Consider the following 18960-nt stretch of genomic DNA (forward strand, 5'->3'; position numbering starts at 1 on the left):
GGGCTCTGTGCTTACAGCTAGCTCAGAGCATGGAGCCTGTTTCAGATTCTGTGTCTCCTTCTCTCTCTGACCCTCCCTTGCTCATGCTGTCTCTCTCTCTCTCAGAAATAAATAAAACGTTAAAACTTTTTTTTTAAAAAAGATTGATTTACCCAGTGATTGATATGTTATGTGAAATGGCACATGTTGCTGCCATTACAAACAATTGAAATCCCATAAAACACAGAAATATATTTGCTAGTAGAGAATTTTTGTTTGCAAAAGCCAGATAGCAAGAATTTAAATCTGAGATGATGGCAAGTAGGCAGCATTTATCCTAATGAATTCCCATTCCCCACATTCCCAACAAGTATACAAACCTTAACATTTGAGCATTAAACTCTATCCCATCTAGGTGACTTCTTTCTTTAAGTAAGTAGATGAAAGCTAGCATACTAGTTGAAATGTATTTGCTAGACTTTTATAGTAATAATTCATTCCCAAATTTGAATCTTTACTAAAGATTGGGAGGCACGATGTTGGTCAAAACTATTGGTGTTTAATAAATTGTGTGTGTGTGTGTGAAGGCTGTACTGTTACTGTAATTTTGTGACCAAGTCCAGAATGTAGCCTGTCATTGGTTTGTAGTATACACATTTAATTCATGTTATCCTTATCCAGAACAAAAGAGATGAACACTTACTGAAAAAAAGAAATGTTCCCCAAGAAGAAAGTTTAGAAGATTCAGATGTTGATGCTGATTTTAAAGCAGTAAGTTACTTTGGTATTGTAAGGTGTATTTACAATAATTTTATAATCAGAGAACTTCATTTTTAATCTAAGACCAATTTTACAATGATAATAATGTATATTAACTCATAACTATTAGAATATTATTTAATAAATGTAATTTAGCTAATAAACTATTCCCTGAACTGTCTTTTTTCCTTTTAAGCAAAATGTAACACTAGAAGCGATATTGCAGGTATGTTATTAACTTAATATTCACATTTTGAAGTATTTTGAAATTGATTTTTTTAAAATTTCTAAAATTTACATTTGGTGTTACAGAATGCCACAAGTGATAACCCAGTGGTCCAGTTAAGTGCTGTCCAGGCTGCAAGGTAAATACTAATTTGTTCAGAGGAAGTATTATTATAGGTATCTTAGTAGTCTAGAAGTAATACATTGCTCTGTCTGTTCATGGTTTGAAAATTACAGCAATTAATTTCTTATATTTCTTTTTCTAGAAAGTTATTATCCAGTGACAGAAACCCACCAATTGATGACCTAATAAAATCTGGGATTTTACCAATTCTAGTCAAATGTCTAGAAAGAGATGATAAGTAAGTATGGATTTGAATCCTTTTTCACTTTTTTCACTTAACTGAAAACTTAGGGTTATTATTTAACCAATGGATTCATTTAGGTTTTGCATTTATTACTTATTTCATTTGTCATGTATTTTTATGTAGTTTTCTAATTCTATGATCATATTCCGTAGACCTAAAGTACTTCTTTTTTTAGTATTTGAAGTGTGTGTATATTTTCTAGTAAAATTTTAGCTTCTGTTTATTGCCTATTCTAACTTACCTCAAATATTTATAGTCTTTATTTATTTTGTTTTTGTTTTTAGTAATATTTTAAAACAACCCAAATAGTGTTTTGAGTCACTCTTTGCTTATGAATCTATATATAGATTAACCTCATGACTGAGTCAACATGAATGATTTCCAGAACCGAGTGGCTCTTACGCTGGGAATATTCCACCTGATCCACTGATCTTCTGTGAAGTCTTTAACAGAACTCCAACCATGATTAATTGTCTAATATCATGCTTTTTATTTGCAGTAAATTAAAAATCAGATTATACTTTTCCAGAATGGAAAGGAAAAAATACTACATTGTATCTTTTAAGGTGTGGCCACATTTCTATTAGTGTTCAGAGATATCTTGGTGTGCGGTATCTTAAACCTCATCAGTTTGAATTAACTGGGAAAATGTGAGTTTTCACTCCACAAAGTATTTTAAAACAAATGCGTTTTGCATTTGAGAGTATTTAGACTAAAATTTGGTGTATTTTGCTAAATTTTATCTTAAGGAATTTTCAGTTGACTAGATAAATGTTGCCACTAAGGATTTTTATTTAGAAATACTTCTTTCTGCTTTCATTATATGCTGTGACCGTCCCTCAAAAATGCTTAACACTTACTTTACACAATCATATATATTTTCTGTAACAAGATTTATTTAAGTGAAAATAAGTTTTATTTCAGCTATTTAAAAAACTATCTTTTAGGGACCCTCTTTTTCTCCTTGATCCCCTTCTCTTTCTTGCATCCTTTTTTTTTTTTTTTTTTTTTTAAAAGCTTTATATTCCAGCCTTTGGCATAGCCTCATTTGTGTGGATGTGTCTGTGGATATATACAAAAAATTATGCTAAAATATATACAGACCTGTGTAACTATTACCCAAAGCCAAAACAGAAAATTATCAGTAGTTTGGATCTGATTTTATGAATTTGTCATGGGAAATAGTGTTATCATATAAAAGCCCATAGACCTTGGAGCCAAATAGACATTGATTTAAATCCAGAGTTTGCTATTGACCAAAACCTAAATGGCTTTTGAGCTCAGATACCTCATCTACAAAAGTGAGGTGGTTGTGAGGAATGGAAATAATATACACAAAACACTATACAATATCAAATTTACAATAAATGCTCATTTATTGTTTACTTATTGCACTCATTCTTTTTCTATATCTTCATTTTCTTTTTTTTCAAATGATATCTTAGAATATTCCCTGCTTTGTAATTTTATTTTGTATATCTCACTGTTTTCTTGTTTAAGGCCTTCATTTCCAGTATTTTGCCAAGCTACGAGGGCTAGCTTAATATAATGATCCCTTCTTCTAGCCTGGAATGGCATAAACTCATCATCTTTGATCTTATTGTTCATTAGCTTCTTCTCTACCTCTAATATCCTCTTTATTCCCTGCCTTTTGCCAAAATTCGTCCTAATTCTTATCTGCTACTCCATTTTCCTATCTGGCCCATCTTTTTTACCTCACTGCTTGTTCTGTCTCCCACTTATTCTCCTTAAAACCTTTTTCCTTCTTGGCTTTCTCTAACCTTTGATATTACAACCTTACTCTCTTTCTTTGATATTTATAGAGCTTTCTTCTAAGTCCCTAACCTTTGGTTCTCCTCAATTTTTGCTCACTACACCCCCTCCCACCTTGGTATTCTATTTAAAGGAATTTATATTCTTACAGCCAATCTGTCCTAACTTGATGTACATAATTTCCTTTCAGTAGGTCTTTCCATCAGTCTTTAACCTTTTTTATCCTAATTCTACATACCATGGACTCACATTATTATTTTCTATACTCTATAGTAGCCCTCTATACTTAGTATGTCTATAGAATAAATTCCAATTTCTGAAGCTTGAGATTTGAGTTCTACTCCCCCTCCCCTCCACTGACACACACTTGGATAACCTACCCTTCCAGTTTCATCCCGGTACATTTTTTGCATACTTTCTTGGCTTCTGCTCTCTTGATCTGTTCCTTGTCATCCATACACATTGTGGTCATTCCACCCATGATACTTTTATTTGTATTTCCAGCTGTCAGTGCCTTTCTTTCTTTATCTGTCTTTGGAAAGCTAGGTCAGTTTTCACTTTCTTTGTGAGGTGTCCTGTTGCAATTCCAAATTGTAATGATCTCATCTTTTTAGTAAAATTATGCAGCCTTGTAATACTATCTCCAGTGTGTAAAGCAGATTGATGTAGTGGAGTCAGATGGGGTCCTGGCTTTAAGACAGAGGCTGTGGCAATGATTCAAGGTAAATGGGTGAAGGCCTCAACCAGTACAGTGATGGTAAGAGTGGTACTATAAATATAAGGTATAGTTAGAAGGTAAAACTGACATGACTTTTAGATTAGATGTTTATGGGAGAGAAAGGAGTCAAGGACAATAATGACTACCCAAATGTTGCAGCTATCAGTCACTAGACATAAACAAGTAGGTTTATATTGCCTGACTTTGGGAGCCAGTGAGATAGTCTGTTGGAGATATCCAACAGGCATTTGGATTATAACAAAGTGAAATTAAAGGACAGGGTAAAGGATAACCATATAGATCTGTGGGTCATAAATTTAAGTGGTACTTATGTGTCTAAAGATTTTTTTATTGTGTTTTACAGTCCTTCATTACAGTTTGAAGCTGCTTGGGCGTTAACTAATATAGCATCAGGAACTTCTGCACAGACTCAAGCTGTTGTACAGTCTAGTAAGTAAATTAACATCCATATTTGCTGGGATTTAAAAAAAAAAATTAAGGCAAGGTGGGGCACCTGGGTGACTCAGTTGGTTAAACATTGGACTTCGGCTCAGGTCATGATCTCACGGTTCGAGTTGAACCCCATGTTAGGCTCTGTGCTGACAGCTCAGAGCTGGGAACCTGCTTTGGATTCTGTGTCTCCCTCTATCTCTGCCCCTCCCCTGCTCTCTCTCGTGTGCTCTCTCTCTCTCTCTCAAAAATAAAAGCAAGGAAGTGGAGTTTATTGTAAAGACTGAATTTTATCGTCTAGTATTTTTAAAGTAGTGAATTTTAGGAGTTACTTTTGATGGTTGATATTTTTCCCATAGCTATCATCAATCTATCATTAAATAATTTTAATTGTGGTTACTGAAAGTGAATAGTTTTATCTTTTTGGGTAGGGACTGTCTGCTAACGACAGGTTTTAAAATTTCTGTTTCTGGGGCGCCTGGGTGGCTCAGTGGTTGAGCATCCGACTTCAGCTCAAGTCATGATCTCACGGTTCGTGGGTTCAAGCCCCGCATCGGGCTCTGTGCTGACAGCTAGCTCAGAGCCTGGAGCCTGTTTCAGATTCTGCGTCTCCCCCTCTCTCTGATCCTCCCCTGCTCATGCTGTCTCTCTCTCTCTCTCTCTCCCAGAAATTAAAAAAAAAAAAAAATTAAAAAAAATTTTCTGTTTCTAGTACCTCCAGTGTATTGAGTAGCTTATGCCTTTTAACTTGGAACATCTATATTTTTAAAATTTTGCCCACCTCAGGATGGGCTGTTATTAGTCTATATTGACCCAAACTGACAAAAAAGCACTTTGAAAACAATTAGATGTCACCAAGTACTCTTAACATGTGTAACACTTAACTGGCTTTAGGTGGCACTGAAAATGATTTTAAGTAGTATATGATATAGCAGTAAGTTACATTGTGTCAGTTAGGGAGAATACTACTCTCTCTCAGATAGTTTGGTAATATCAAAGGAGAAAGCTCCTAGTTAGATGTTAGTGGTACCAAAAAGGTAGCAGGTTTTAGACTAGGGCTTTCAGTAGAGACTAGTAGGTATAAGTTAATAACAGTGTTTTGTTTGCATTTTTAATCTTTTGGTTGCTTTCTATTTGTGATGCTGGTAAGTGCTGCTTGTCTTCTATTTACAGAAGTGATAAATAACATTAAATTACAAATGTGAGTCGGTTGAAACCCTCATACATTGCTGGTGGCAAAGTAAAATGGTACAGCCCCTTTGGAAAACAGTTTGTCAAAAGGTTAATAATAGAGTTATCATATGACCCAGCACTTCTACTACTAGATGGAAGCAAGAGATACGAAAGCATGTTCACACAAAGACTTGTACACAGATGTTGTACATTTACTCATAATGGCCCAAATATGGAAATAATCTCAATATCCATTAACTGATATAAGTAGATAAACAAGATTTGTTATATGATGGAATACTATTCAGCAATAAAAAGAATGAACTACTCACTATCAACAATAGCCAAATTATGGAAAGAGTCCAAATGCCATTGAGTGACGAATGGATAAAGAAGATGTGGTGTGTGTGTGTGTGTGTGTGTGTGTGTGTGTGTGTGTGTGTGTGTAGTGGAATATTATTCAGTGATCAAAAAGAATGAAATTTTGCTATTTACAACAACATGGGTGAAACTAGAATGGAACTAGGATAATTGCTAGCAACAATGTGAATGGAGCTAGCATAATTGCTAAACTAAATAAGTCAGAGAAAGACAAATACCGTATGATTTCACTAATAGGTGGAATATAAGAAACACAACAGGTGAACATAGGGGAAGGGAAGGAAAGGTAAGATAAAAACAGAGAAGGAGACAAACTTTAAGAGACTCTTAAATACAGAGAACAAACTGAGGGTTGCTGGAGGGGAGGTGGGTGGAGAATGGGCTAAATGTGTGATGGACATTAAGGAGGGCGTTTTTGGGATGAGCACTGGGTGTTATGTGTAAGTGATGAATCACTAAGTTTTGTTCTTGAAAACATTATTACACTATATGTTAACTAACTTGGATTTACATAAATTTTTTAAAAAGGATGAACTACTGATCCATGCTATATATGGAGGAACCTCAAAAACATTATGCCAATTGAAAGAAGCCAAACACATACACAAAAACCACTTAGACAATATCATGTGTATGAAGTGTCCAGGATATAAAAATCTATAGAGACAGAAAGCAAATTAAATGGTTACCTAAAGCTGGAGGAGTGGGCAGTAGGAGTGCTATATGGGTGTGACACTCTTTTGGGGGTGATGGAAATGTAAAATTAAATTGTGGTGGTAACTACACAATTCTGTATAAATACTAAAAACCATTGCATGTATACTTTAACAGGTAAAACCTTTATCTTAATAAAGCTGTTAAAAGTGTGAGTTGATTTTAATTTAAGTGTTATATAAATAATACAGGTGGTGCAGAGAGATACAGCAAAGAGGCCTGGAAGTAGTACACCCTTGACTGAAATTTAAGAAAAAATTATCTAGCTTATGTTTAGCTGCCCACTTGGAATGGGTATGATATCATTGTTTTAGAACTTAAGTTAACATATAAATTATGTAAGAGTAAGGATTATAGTGATAAATTCTTCTATTATACAAGGCAAGCCAGATATGAGAATAATCAGTTCTTTAATACCATATCAGCAATTGGGATCATATTGATGAAAGTATTATATTCTTTATTTAAAAATTTTTTTAATGTTTATTTATTTTGAGAGAGAGAGCGAGCGCCAATGGGGGAGGGGCAGAGAGAGGGAGAACAGAATCTGAAGCAGGCTCCAGGCTCTGAGCTGTCAGCAAAGAGCCCAGCGTGGTGCTTGAATCCTCGAGTGGTGAGATCATGACCTGAGCTGAGGTTGTATGTTCAACTGACTGAGCCACCCAGGTGCCCTCTAAAGTATTATATTCTAAGTTTATATGTTTAGGGAGTAGATGTCTCTTTTTTTTTTAATGCATTATAGGAAAAATTTCACATTGCTATTTTTTTTTAGTTAATGATACAGCAACTTTTAAATTTTGTCAGTACATGTGTTACTTGAATATTATTAGGGGAAATACTAAAATTAATTTTTTTAGGGTAAAGGTTATTCAGTGAACTATAATGAGGTAACTATAGTGTGTCAGGCTCTGTGTGTGTGTGTGTCTGTGTGTGTCTGTGTGTGTATATATTTAAGTTTATTTATTTATTTATTTTGAGAGAGAGCAGGAGAGAGAGAATCCCAGCAGGCTCCACTGTGCCAGCACAGAGTCCAGTGCGAGGATCAAACTCAACAAACCATGAGATCATGACCTGAGCCAAAATCGAGTTGGTTGCCTAACCAACAGAGCCATACAGACGCACCCAGACTCTGTATGTTTTATCAACTTAGTCTGAAATCTATAAACTCCTCAACATTTTATAGTATCAATATTTGTTTTTCTTTATTATAGATGCCGTACCTCTTTTTTTGAGACTTCTCCATTCACCACATCAGAATGTTTGTGAACAAGCAGTATGGGCTTTGGGAAATATTATAGGTAAGTTGGATTTAGGGTTAAAAAGACTCCAATTAAGAATCTTAATTAACTTTTTTCCTACATTGGCATAGCCATTACATCCTATGTTTCCTCTAATTTTAATGTGAGTTGACTATCTTCTTGCCTCATAAATACTAACTTAAGATGGTACTTCTTGAAACAGATATGCAGTTTGCTATCAGGATTTTTAGGTTAAATTTGTGTTCTCCAAATCAAAATCTGGAGAAACAGAAACACTTGATGCCCTTGTCTAATGGTGAGGAAACATAGAACATCAGTGTTCCAGCATGAGCCATTGCATACATTTCAGACTTTCTCATCCTGAATGTAATTTTTTTTTAAATACAATTTTCATTTCTGTAGGTGATGGTCCTCAATGTAGAGATTATGTCATATCACTGGGAGTTGTCAAACCTCTTCTGTCCTTCATCAATCCCTCCATTCCCATCACCTTCCTTCGGAACGTCACATGGGTCATTGTCAATCTCTGCAGGAATAAGGATCCCCCACCGCCTATGGAGACAGTTCAGGAGGTAAATGAAGAATTGCAAAGCCCAGATGGTATATTTTCCCTATGTTATGCTCTAGAGTTTCATGCACAGGGAATGAAATAATGCATATACTGATTTCATTGCAGGTATGAGATTTTTTTAAGTAACGTATCATATTTAATTTTTGACTCCTGTGAAATAGAAGTCGAGTATATTGTGGCACCTGAAAGAATGTTAGTCCACCTTAATGCTTATTTTTTAATGACTGTTTTCATAAAAAGAAAACAAACTTTCAAAAAGAAAAATACAAAAGGGAGAGAGTCAAATCTCAGAAATTGTATTACTACATTGCATTGTTGGTTTACTGCTAAAAAGAAAAAAAATAAAGGATTGCTGCAGATAAAACCTAGTGTATTTAAATTCAAATGTTCTTGAATGAATTTACATTAAATCCAATTGAAATTTCCTTAGATTTCTGACAACATTAGTGTTCTTAAATGTGTGACATGCTTTGCATTAAACTTATTAAAACAAAGTAGAAAATTTTCTATTTACACTTAATTTGTAAATGGATCTGAATATTTTAAGTTTTTAAAAATTCTTCCTTTAATCACTTAACTGTGTCAAAAAATGTTAACTGTGAATCTTTATAATTGACATCTTACGCCAGCTTCTGCTGCATTGTGCTATTATGGAAAGGATACTTAATGTGATTCCACCTCCTTCCTCCCAGATTTAAAAAAAAAAAAAAAGAAAAAAGCCTTTAAGCCCTGAATTCAGCAAACTGTATACTTTGTACTGATTGTGATTTTCTTGACTAAATATGGAGCCAGAAACTTTAATTTGACTCAAGTAGCTTATTAAATAAAATCTTATTTTACTTTAGACAGGTAAGTGAGATGACAGTTTTAAGAATAGCTTTTTTTTAGGGACACCTGGTTGGCTCAGTTGAGCATCAGACTTCGGCTCAGGTCATGATCTCGCGGTTCATGGGTTCAAGCCCCGCATTGGGCTTTCTGCTGACAGCCAGCTCAGAGCCTGGAGCCTGTTTCAGATTCTGTGTCTCCCTCTCTCTGACCCTCCCCTGTTCATCCTATCTCTCTCTCTCTCCTGTAAATTAAAAAAATAAAATAATAAGTTAAAAATAAATTAATTAAAAAAGAATAGCTTTTTTTAGGTGTGCCTGGCTGGCTCAGTTGGTGGAGCATGTGACTCTTGATATTACAGTTGTACGTTTGAGCCCCACATTGGGTGTTAAAGATTACTTAAAAATAAAATCCTTAAAAAAATAGCTTTTTTTAGATAGCTATTTTGTATAGTTTCATCTCCATTCTTTCCACTTGACATTATATGTCATAAAGAAAGTTACTGAAAACTGTTTTTCTTTTAAGGTACATTAATCTCTGCCACACTTATTTGGATGTTTTAATTGGATATCTGAAGTATGTTTTTGGTTTTTCAGATTGAATTTACCAGATTTCCATTTTCCTAATAGAGATTCAAACAAATTTAATGTTTTCTTTTCTTGCTCTGCAAATAGTATTTAGTGCTTTTTGTATCACACTCATTCATTTTTACAAAGACGTATTCATCAACTCTGTGTTATTTATTGTTTATCTTCTTTCCTCAGATTTTGCCAGCATTATGTGTCCTCATATACCATACAGACATAAACGTAAGTAATGGAGAAGCTTAGATTTGGGATTTTGCTCTTGATGGGACTGGAAAGTTTATTTATTGTTTAGACTTTTGTAAGTGTCAGCATATATTTTAACTTGTGAAGCTTCCACAGCGTGTAACTGTTTTTCAGTAACAGGATTAAGGTTATATTAAATTTATATCTTAAATCATCCAGACAGCAATAATGCTAATTTTGGAGAAGATTCACATATATAATATATCTGTATCATTGATGTATTTTAAAGTTTTGGTATTTAAAAAGAGGTAAAATATTTACAAAGCACCTTCATGAGGTGCCCAGGTGGCTTAGTCTTTTGGGCTTCTGACTTCGGCTCAGGTTATGGTCTTGCAGTTTATGAGTTTGAACCCTGCATTAAGCTCTGCTGACAACTCAGAGCCTGAAACCTGTGTCAGATTTTGTGTCTTCCTCTCTCTCTGCCCGTCTTCCACTCATGCTCTTTCTCTCTCTCAAAAATAAATAAACATTAAACAAAATTTAGAAAGCACCTCCATATTTCTTTAAATCTCCTTTGATTCTTTTTTTTTTATGTATGTATGTTTGTTTGTTTGTTTGTTTATTTAGAGAGTCTGAACCAGGGAGAGGCAGAGACTAAGGGAGAGAGAGAATCCCAAACATGCTCCTCACTGTCAGCACAGAGCTCTACATGGGGCTCGATCCCACAAACCATGAGATCATGCCCTGAGCTGCAATTAAGAGTCAGACACTTAACCCACTGATCTACCCAGGTGCTCTTCATTTGATCTTATAATAGGATAGATATTGTCACCATTTTACTGAGTAAAAAACTGAGCCCCAGGGAAAGATTAAGTGACTTATCCAAAGTTGCAGGGCTTATAAGAGTCATAGTTGATATTCAAAACTGAGATCTTCTGATGACAGATCTTGTGTGGTTTCTCTGAAACCATACTGTCCCACAAGACAACACTTGGAGGTACAGTATTGAAGAATATCCAGTATAGTTTTAAATGCAAAGGCATTTTTAGATGAGTTGGTCATTACATGAGATTTACTTAAGAATTTCCTATGTATATTCTGGCAAATTTTTTTAATTAGATAATCTGAAAACTCTCCTTAGTGTAGCAATGCAAAATGTTACTCTTCCATGGGGTAAAATAATGAATAAATTTCAGGGAATCTGGTATTAATTCTAGTGCTTAGATTTGGCATCTCTTGTTTCAGCTAAGATCTCTTTCTGATTTGTTCTGTGTTTGTGTTTTTATAATCCTGTGTTTACATACATACATAATATGAATGTGCCTATGCCACAATTATGAGTATGATTTGTTATTGCAATGAAGAAAATACATCTACGCTAACATTGTACCACATTTCTTTAGTTTATTTTAGAACTTTAAGCTCTTAGGAAGGAATACTTTTGCAACTAAAGTAACTGTCCATTTGTGACATATTAGCCCAAAATACCATAAAAATTAAGTGAAACCTCTTTAGCTATATACTATCCTATTTTCAAAAAATATTAAAGTGACTTAGCAAAAGGCAAAAAAAAAAAAAAAGTATCTTAAGAGAAAGAAGGAGGGGCGCCTTCGTGGCTCAGTTGGTTAAGCGTCCAACTTTGGCTCAGGTAATGATCTCACAGTTCATGGGTTCGAGCCCTGTGTCGGGCTCTGTGCTAGCTCAGAGCCTGGGGCCTGCTTCAGATTCTGTATCTCCCCCTCTCTCTGACCCTCCCCTGCTTACTCTGTCTCTCTGTCTCTCTCAGAAATAAATAAAAACATTTAAAAATATTAAGAAAAATAAGGAGTAAAATTATATAAAAAACTAATTTGTTGCTAAATTTACTGTTGAATGATAAATTTAATTTTAAGCATTCTGACATTAAAGAGAAAATAAACAATGTTTGATATTGCCATCAAGACTTTTGTCCGAGGACATTATGGAATTGACTACAGCCAAATAAAGCTTCCACCATCTACTGATCATGTTTATTTGAAAGCCAGGGATCACCTGGGTGGCTTAGTCAGTTAAGTGTCCAACTTCGGCTTACGTTGTGATCTCTCGCGGTTCTTGAGTTCGAGTACTGTGTTGGGCTCTGTGCTGACAGCTCAGAGCCTGGAACCTGCTTCAAATTCTGTGTCTCCCTCTCTGTCTCTGCTTCTCCCCTGCTCATGCTCTGTCTCTCTCTCAAAAATAAACATTTAAGAAAAAAATTGAAAGCCAGGGGTATTAAAATGGCAAAGCGCTGTAGATATAGGTATATTTGTCGAGTTTAACAGATACTCATGGATTGTTCCACTTAAGCCAGAATTGTGCTGTGGATTGTAGGCTCAAAGATAAGACCTATAGACCCTGCCTTCTAAGACCTTAACATTAGTAGTGGGCAAAAAGACTTGAAAGGAGTGAACTTTTGTCAATGACTTGCTGTGCTGGATCTCTTTCTGTAATTTCCTTTTACCTTTTCAGCACTGTTGTGTGATAATTTTTATTCTCCTATTTTACAAATAAGGAGTTTGAAACTCAGTAAAATAACCTGAGGCCCATATGATGAATAAGGGCCATAGCCAAGGCTTGAAGCTAAGTCCAAGGCCTGTCCTTTTTCATACCATGATCACATAAACACACATGATATGAAACAAACCAAACAAAACACAGGTGAAATAGAGGAATGATTGAAATGCTGTTATGAGAGCACATGTTCTCTCTGGCAACCCGAAAGCTTCACTGAGAAAGTAACATTTCAAATAAGCATCATATGGAGAAGGATGGTGGTAGAGGTGGTGGTAACAAAGATGATTATTTTAATAGCTAGCATTTATTAAGGGTTGAAAATGTGCCAGGCACTAGTTTAAGCACTTTTCATATGTTAATTCATTTATTCCTTACAAAAATGAGATTGGTACCATCATTATCTCCCTCTTACAAATGTGGTAAAAGAGGCACGTAGCTAATAAGTAACTAATCTGTCTGATGTTACACAGCTGGAATGAGTAGTATACTGTTAAGTTGAAAAGTCATGTATATGAGGAGAAAAATATTAAAGACTCAAGAGAATACTTAGGAGGTTTAGAGAATACAGGTAATTAATAACCCCAACACATTTACTGGGGAGTTAAGTTGCAGGGTTTTGAATCCTGTGTTAAGGAGTTTTGGCTTTATCTTGAAATCAATGCAGAGTCATTGAAAAATTTTAAATACAGGAATGATGTGCTCATATCTGTTAAGGTCAAATAGCTTAGAAGAGATACACAGGGTTTGGACTGGGGAAAGTATGAATGTAAGTAGGCCTATTTTGCTGTCATAGTAGGTTTAAAGAAGTTGATGAAGGCCTGAACTAGAGACCGTAATGGCTAAGAGAGGAAAAGTTTGAATGTTAAGAGATAAAATAAGTAGGACTTTAAGAGGAAAGGATCAAAGTGAAGGAAAAGTAAAAATTACTTTGGTTTCTAATTTAGCAGTCCTCATAGATAATCATGCCGTAACCATCAGAAGGAGTAAAGCAAAAGGGTGAGACTGGTAGAGGAAGGTAATGAATTTATTGTAGGGCAGACACATTGATTCTGGTTTACTTGTTGTTCCTCCATAGCAGTATTTCAAGAAGGAAAAGGCAATACAGATTTGAGATCTGTCAGTATTTAGGGGATTCATGAGAATATGGAAAAGGGGCTAAAAATTGAATTCTGAGAAATTCTCTGCATTTGAGCAGTGGCAGCAAGAGAAGAAGAGCCAGCAAAGGAGTTGTTAAAACTAGAGAGATGGAAGAATAAGGTATAAAACAAAGATTGAGGGGAAATATGGCAGAAATTTAGCAGTTTCTGAATCACACAACATCTTGTATACTACCTTAAGAGCCACATATCCTTTTTATGTAGCTGATAGTGAACCAAAGAATAATGGTCTAATTTGTGTTCTGGATTGATGATTCACTTAATAAATGGAGTGTAGATTTTAGGCGAAAGTAAAGTTGGGAAGACAAATCAGTGGTGACTTTGTAGTATGGATGAGAGAAAATTAGCATCAGTGTTAGAGCTCAGACGTTAGGAAGACAAGAGAAAACTTGCAAAATTTTTTGATGATAAATTTGCTGGGTTTGATGTGGGTGTTAAGAAAAGAGGAAGTCAGGGAGGGATATTTTCCAGCTTTCTAATTTGGGTTTTAGGGTGTAGAACACAACGAAAATAAGAATAGCAGCAGGCAAAGGAATGAAACAGCAGGAATGACTTAATTTATGGGATAGTGACTAGTGAGAACACTGGAGAAGCTGGGTTGGGGTGTGGAGATAATCTGTTGGTTTCTGGACTATAATATGCCTGTGTGACATTAGGAGAAAAACTAAATATTGACCCTTAGGACTAGAGAAGACATCTGGACTGATTCAGGTTAGTCTGTGTTTATTGCTTTCTGGTTATTGTGTTTCTCAAAGCTAATTTGCAGTTGCAGTGATTCTGTAGCATTCCAGCCCTTTTTGAAGTTGTTCACCCATGGCTTGACATGCCTAGACAATTTTTAGTGTTACCTAACATTTGATACAAATCTAGCTTATTTTACTGCTAGTACAAATGAAATTAAACAGTTGTAGCAGATTGGTTATGTGTAAAGACTTGATTGTTAGTGACACTGGATGATAAGCATGTCAGGGATCCTGGAGACCACCCTCAGGTCCAGTGAACTGCTAGAAACAATTACTGAAAAGCTGTTACACTCATGCTTATAGTTCATTACCACAAAAGGATACAGATTCATTTAGGAGAAACTCCATTTTTTCTTTTCTATGTAGAAAAAAACCTAGTTCTTCCTGGCTGTGTGTTTATCTTTAGTATGTCTCCTTTATTACTCACACAGAACACTGCACTTCTGACACTTGTGGTCGCCACATGTGTGGGAGTTTTCCCCACAACAGAAGCCAAGTCTCTGACAGCAAGTGGGTATCCTACAATTTAATTTGATTGTGACATGGTCTGCCTGGAGAGAGTGTCGGGGCCCACAGGTTAAATGCTCAGCTCTTCCAGATTTTCCCAACCCACCCCAAGACATGCACACTAAAGATGCCAGTCGCAAGCCCAGGCTATCACCTGTGCTTATGACAGACTGGCTATAGACTGGAAGTTCCAACAACCCCCTCCTTGGGTTTGATTAGGTTAATTTATCAAAGTGGCTCACAGAACCCAGGGTAATACTTATATTTGCCAGTTTACTAAAGGAGATGATAAATGCTACAGATGAACAAACAGTCAAGAGATCCATAGGGCAAGGTCTACGAGGGCCCTGAGGCAGGAGCCCTGTCCTCGTGGAGGTAGGGTGCACCACCCTTCTGGCGGGGACCTGTTTACCTACCTGGAAACTTACTGAACTCTGTCCTATTGGAATTTTTATGGAGGTTTCCTCATGTAGGCATGATCGATCATTAACTCTATTTCCAGCCCTTCTCCCCTCTCTGGAGGATGAGGTATAGGGTTGAAAACTCCAAAACTTCTGATTAAGGCTTGGTCTTTCTGGCAACCAGTACCCATCCAGGAGCTCACCCAAAGTCACCTCAGTAGAAGATTGCTCCTACTACTGCTCTTACCACTTAGGAGTTTATAAGAGTTTAGGAGCCCTGTGTCAGGGACAGGGTTAAAGGCAAATACTAGAACAAGAGAAGCTCCTAGTACTCTTATAACTTTAAAAACTACCAGGTTTTAGCACCTCTGTGCCAGGAATCAGAGGCAGACACCTATATATAAATATACTACTTACATATATAAATATATGTATTTCCTATTATGTCACAAGATTAAAATCAACAAAGGCGAAAAGCACAGAAGGCAGAGTTTAGGAGAAACCAGATGCAAGCTTCCAGTTCTCCTCTCCCGGTAGACTTGTAAGGACAGTGCTTTATTTTCCCGACAGTCATGGGTGACACATATGAACACGTGAAATACTGCTAACCAGGAACCTTCTGAGCTTTGGTGTGCAGATGTGTACTGGCAGTCAGTCACATAAGCATGGACAGCCCAGCCCATATGATGGCCCTTACCTACTCAGGCTTCATCCTCTTCTGGAGGTCAAACTGATACAAGTGTGTCCCACAACCTCAAGCAAACTAAAAGAGGTACTCACCATAAAATCACACTGTTACATAGCTGTTTGCCCAAGATCTGAGGTATACAACATCATTAGGCAGTATAACCCAAGAGTTCAGAGGTTATCTCAAAGGAGCTGATCAAGGGCCAGTTCTTTCTTTGGAATGTGTAGAATGTGAGTACCTCAGGTCTCCTAAGTTACCCTTTATTGCATATATGGATGAAATGTAAGTATATACTTGTAACTTGATTCAGCTCTAGTTGTCTCTGAAGCATGTGTGAAGTTGACATTTCATAGACATTCCACAGACATCTAATCTTCTAGAAAATGCTGTACATGTTAATAGCATTTTCAGTAATAGTACCTAACAGGACATTATTTGTTAGCACATTTATTTGGAGTGGAGACCAGTGAAGGTCTTTGAGCTGAGCATATGCTTGTTGGAAGACTTGGTGTTGCTAGAGATTGTCCTTTGGTTCATACACTAGTTTTCAAGAAGATTGTTACTTCAAAACATTAACCATGTAGAGTTGTCAGTCTTTTGTATGAGTGCATATGTGCTTTCTCTTGTGTGTCTGGAGATCAGCTTTCCTGGCAGTCTTTAAATATATGAAATATTGTCTGAAGTAAAAACTTTTAAAGCTTTCTAGCAGAGAAAAACAGACATGAATGTGGTAAATAATTAAAGTAGACCAGGATGCTGAAGACTTTGTTGGAACATCATTAATCAGATTACTGGCTAGAAGGAAAAGAGTACACTCCTTGACTGTTAGCGGCTGTAAGAGCCAGGTAGTTTAGCATACAAATCAAGAAAAGGGGAAATCCAAGAAAAAAGAATAGTAGAGGGAGAAGGTGTAAAAGAGCAGAAGCACCTCAAATGGGAAGAGGCAACAAGAGGTAAAATTATAAACATCAGAGACATAGAACAGTTGTTAGCCTGATAATGGAGATGAGGAAAGAAAATTTTGATGAAAACAGAAGAAGCTAGAGTGGCCTGATAATTTTATGCTGTGAATTTAAAAGTTTTGAGAGCTTTTTTCCACATGAAATTTTCATTGAAGACCCAGTATATTACTAAACAAAAAGAGAGACTAGAGGAGTCTGCAGTTTCAGGAGGCCTGACTTTGCTGTAGCCTACCTTCCCCCATCAGTTTTTGAGATACTGTCCCGGAGATCCCACTGAAAATTATTCACTGACCTTAGCTTAGAAACCTTAAATATTTCATTTTTCTAATCCTCCGTATAATAGAAAAAAGTGATTTTCTGCTAGTAGCGGGTGCCACATGAGGGGGGGGGAAAAGGTGAGCAGCCTCCTAAAACACAGGCCAAGTCACCTAGTATTGTTTTGTGAACATGGTTTATTCAGACACACTATTATGGATAGGTACTTGGGCTGTTTCCTGAATTTTGTAAATATAAATAATGTAGCAGTAAATAATCTTGTGTATTTTCGTATTATTGGGGATACACTTAAGAGTAAATCCCTACAAGCAGGATTGCTAGGTCAAAGAATGAATGCACTGTAATTTTCTTATATACTGCCCAAATTCCTTGTCTTAGAGGCTGTGCCATTTTGTATTTCCAGCAGCACCATACAAAAGTGACTTTCTCCATAGCCTTACAAATAGCATGTGTCACATTTAAAAATTTTGCCCATCTAATGGGTAAAAAACTGTATATCAGTTTTAATTTGCAGTTCTTTTTTTTTTTTAATTTTTTTTTAATGTTTATTTTTGAGAGAGAGTGAGACAGACAGAATGGGAGCAGAGGAGGGGCAGAGAGGGAGACACAGAATCTGAAGCAGTCTCCAGGCTCTGAGCTGTCAGCACAGAGCCCGATGCGGGTCTCGAACTCATGAACTGTGAGACCATGACCTGAGCTGAAGTTGGATCCATGACCAACTGAGCCGCCCAGGCGCCCCTAATTTTCATTGTTTTAAATGAGTGAAGTTGGACATGATGTTGTATATTTAGGGCCATTTTTATATCTTTCCAAGTAGCCTGTTTGTTGTATTTATTGCCTGCTTTTCTATCAGATTTTTGGTCTTTTTCTCTTAGTTTTTAAGAGCTCTTTATATATTAAAGATATTAGCTCTCTGTGATATGTATTTCAGATACTCTCTTAATTTGTCTTTTGTCTTTTTATATTTTGCCATGCAGACTTCTTGCTTTTTATGTGATCAAATTTATCAATCTTTTGTTGAATCTAAATTATTTTCCTGAGGTAATAAATTTTTAACTATGTTAAGGAAATTTCCATAAAATCCAATTTTGAGTTTTGACATCAAGAAGAGTGTTTAAGGGCACCTGGGTGGCTCAGTCGGTTGGGCAACTGACTTCTGCTTAGGTCACAATCTCACAGTTCGTGAGTTCGGGCCCCACTTTGGGCTCTTTACTGACAGTTCAGAGCCTGGAGCCTGCTTCAGATTCTGTGTCTCCAGCTCTCTCTACCCCTCCCCCACTCACATACACATGCAGAGTCTCTGTCTCTCTCTCTCTCTCTCTCTCTCAAAAATAAACATTAAAAATATTTAAGAATGGGTGTTTAATTTTTCAGTGGCTGTGGAGATCAGGATTTTTCTCCTTAAATCTATTAATATGACATAGAAATGATATTTCTAAAATTGAACTTTCTTTGCATTTCTTAAATAATTCCATTTGATCATCATATATTGTTTTCTTAGTGTAGTATTGGATCGTATTCACTGATGTTTTATTTAGAATTTTTTGCACCAGTATTCACCTAAGTGATACTTGGTCTGTGGTCTTTATGCTATCTTTACTAGGTATTAATATTATATTTTTATTGCTTTTTTGAAGTTTAGGTATTAACATTATGCTTCCTTTATTTTTTATGCTCTGAAACAATTTATGTAGCATTGGGGCTATCCGATCTTTGAAACTTGGTAGTT

The 18960-nt window shown here is 36.0% G+C and overlaps 1 protein-coding gene across 1 annotated transcript in view; it reads left to right on the forward strand.

Moving 5' to 3' along the window:
- The window catches only part of KPNA3 (karyopherin subunit alpha 3), a 49027-nt gene that overhangs the window by 15712 nt on the left and 14355 nt on the right, over positions 1-18960 (forward strand). The window contains exons 2-9 of the mRNA XM_077752605.1: positions 661-750; positions 935-964; positions 1051-1103; positions 1230-1325; positions 4187-4272; positions 7752-7838; positions 8202-8371; positions 9960-10004. Of these exons, the coding sequence (XP_077608731.1) occupies positions 661-750; positions 935-964; positions 1051-1103; positions 1230-1325; positions 4187-4272; positions 7752-7838; positions 8202-8371; positions 9960-10004 (657 nt within the window). The remainder of the gene's footprint in view (positions 1-660; positions 751-934; positions 965-1050; positions 1104-1229; positions 1326-4186; positions 4273-7751; positions 7839-8201; positions 8372-9959; positions 10005-18960) is intronic.

Source organism: Crocuta crocuta, unplaced genomic scaffold (genome assembly GCF_008692635.1).
Source record: "Crocuta crocuta isolate KB4526 unplaced genomic scaffold, BGI_CrCroc_1.0 scaffold190, whole genome shotgun sequence".
NCBI lineage: Eukaryota > Metazoa > Chordata > Mammalia > Carnivora > Hyaenidae > Crocuta > Crocuta crocuta.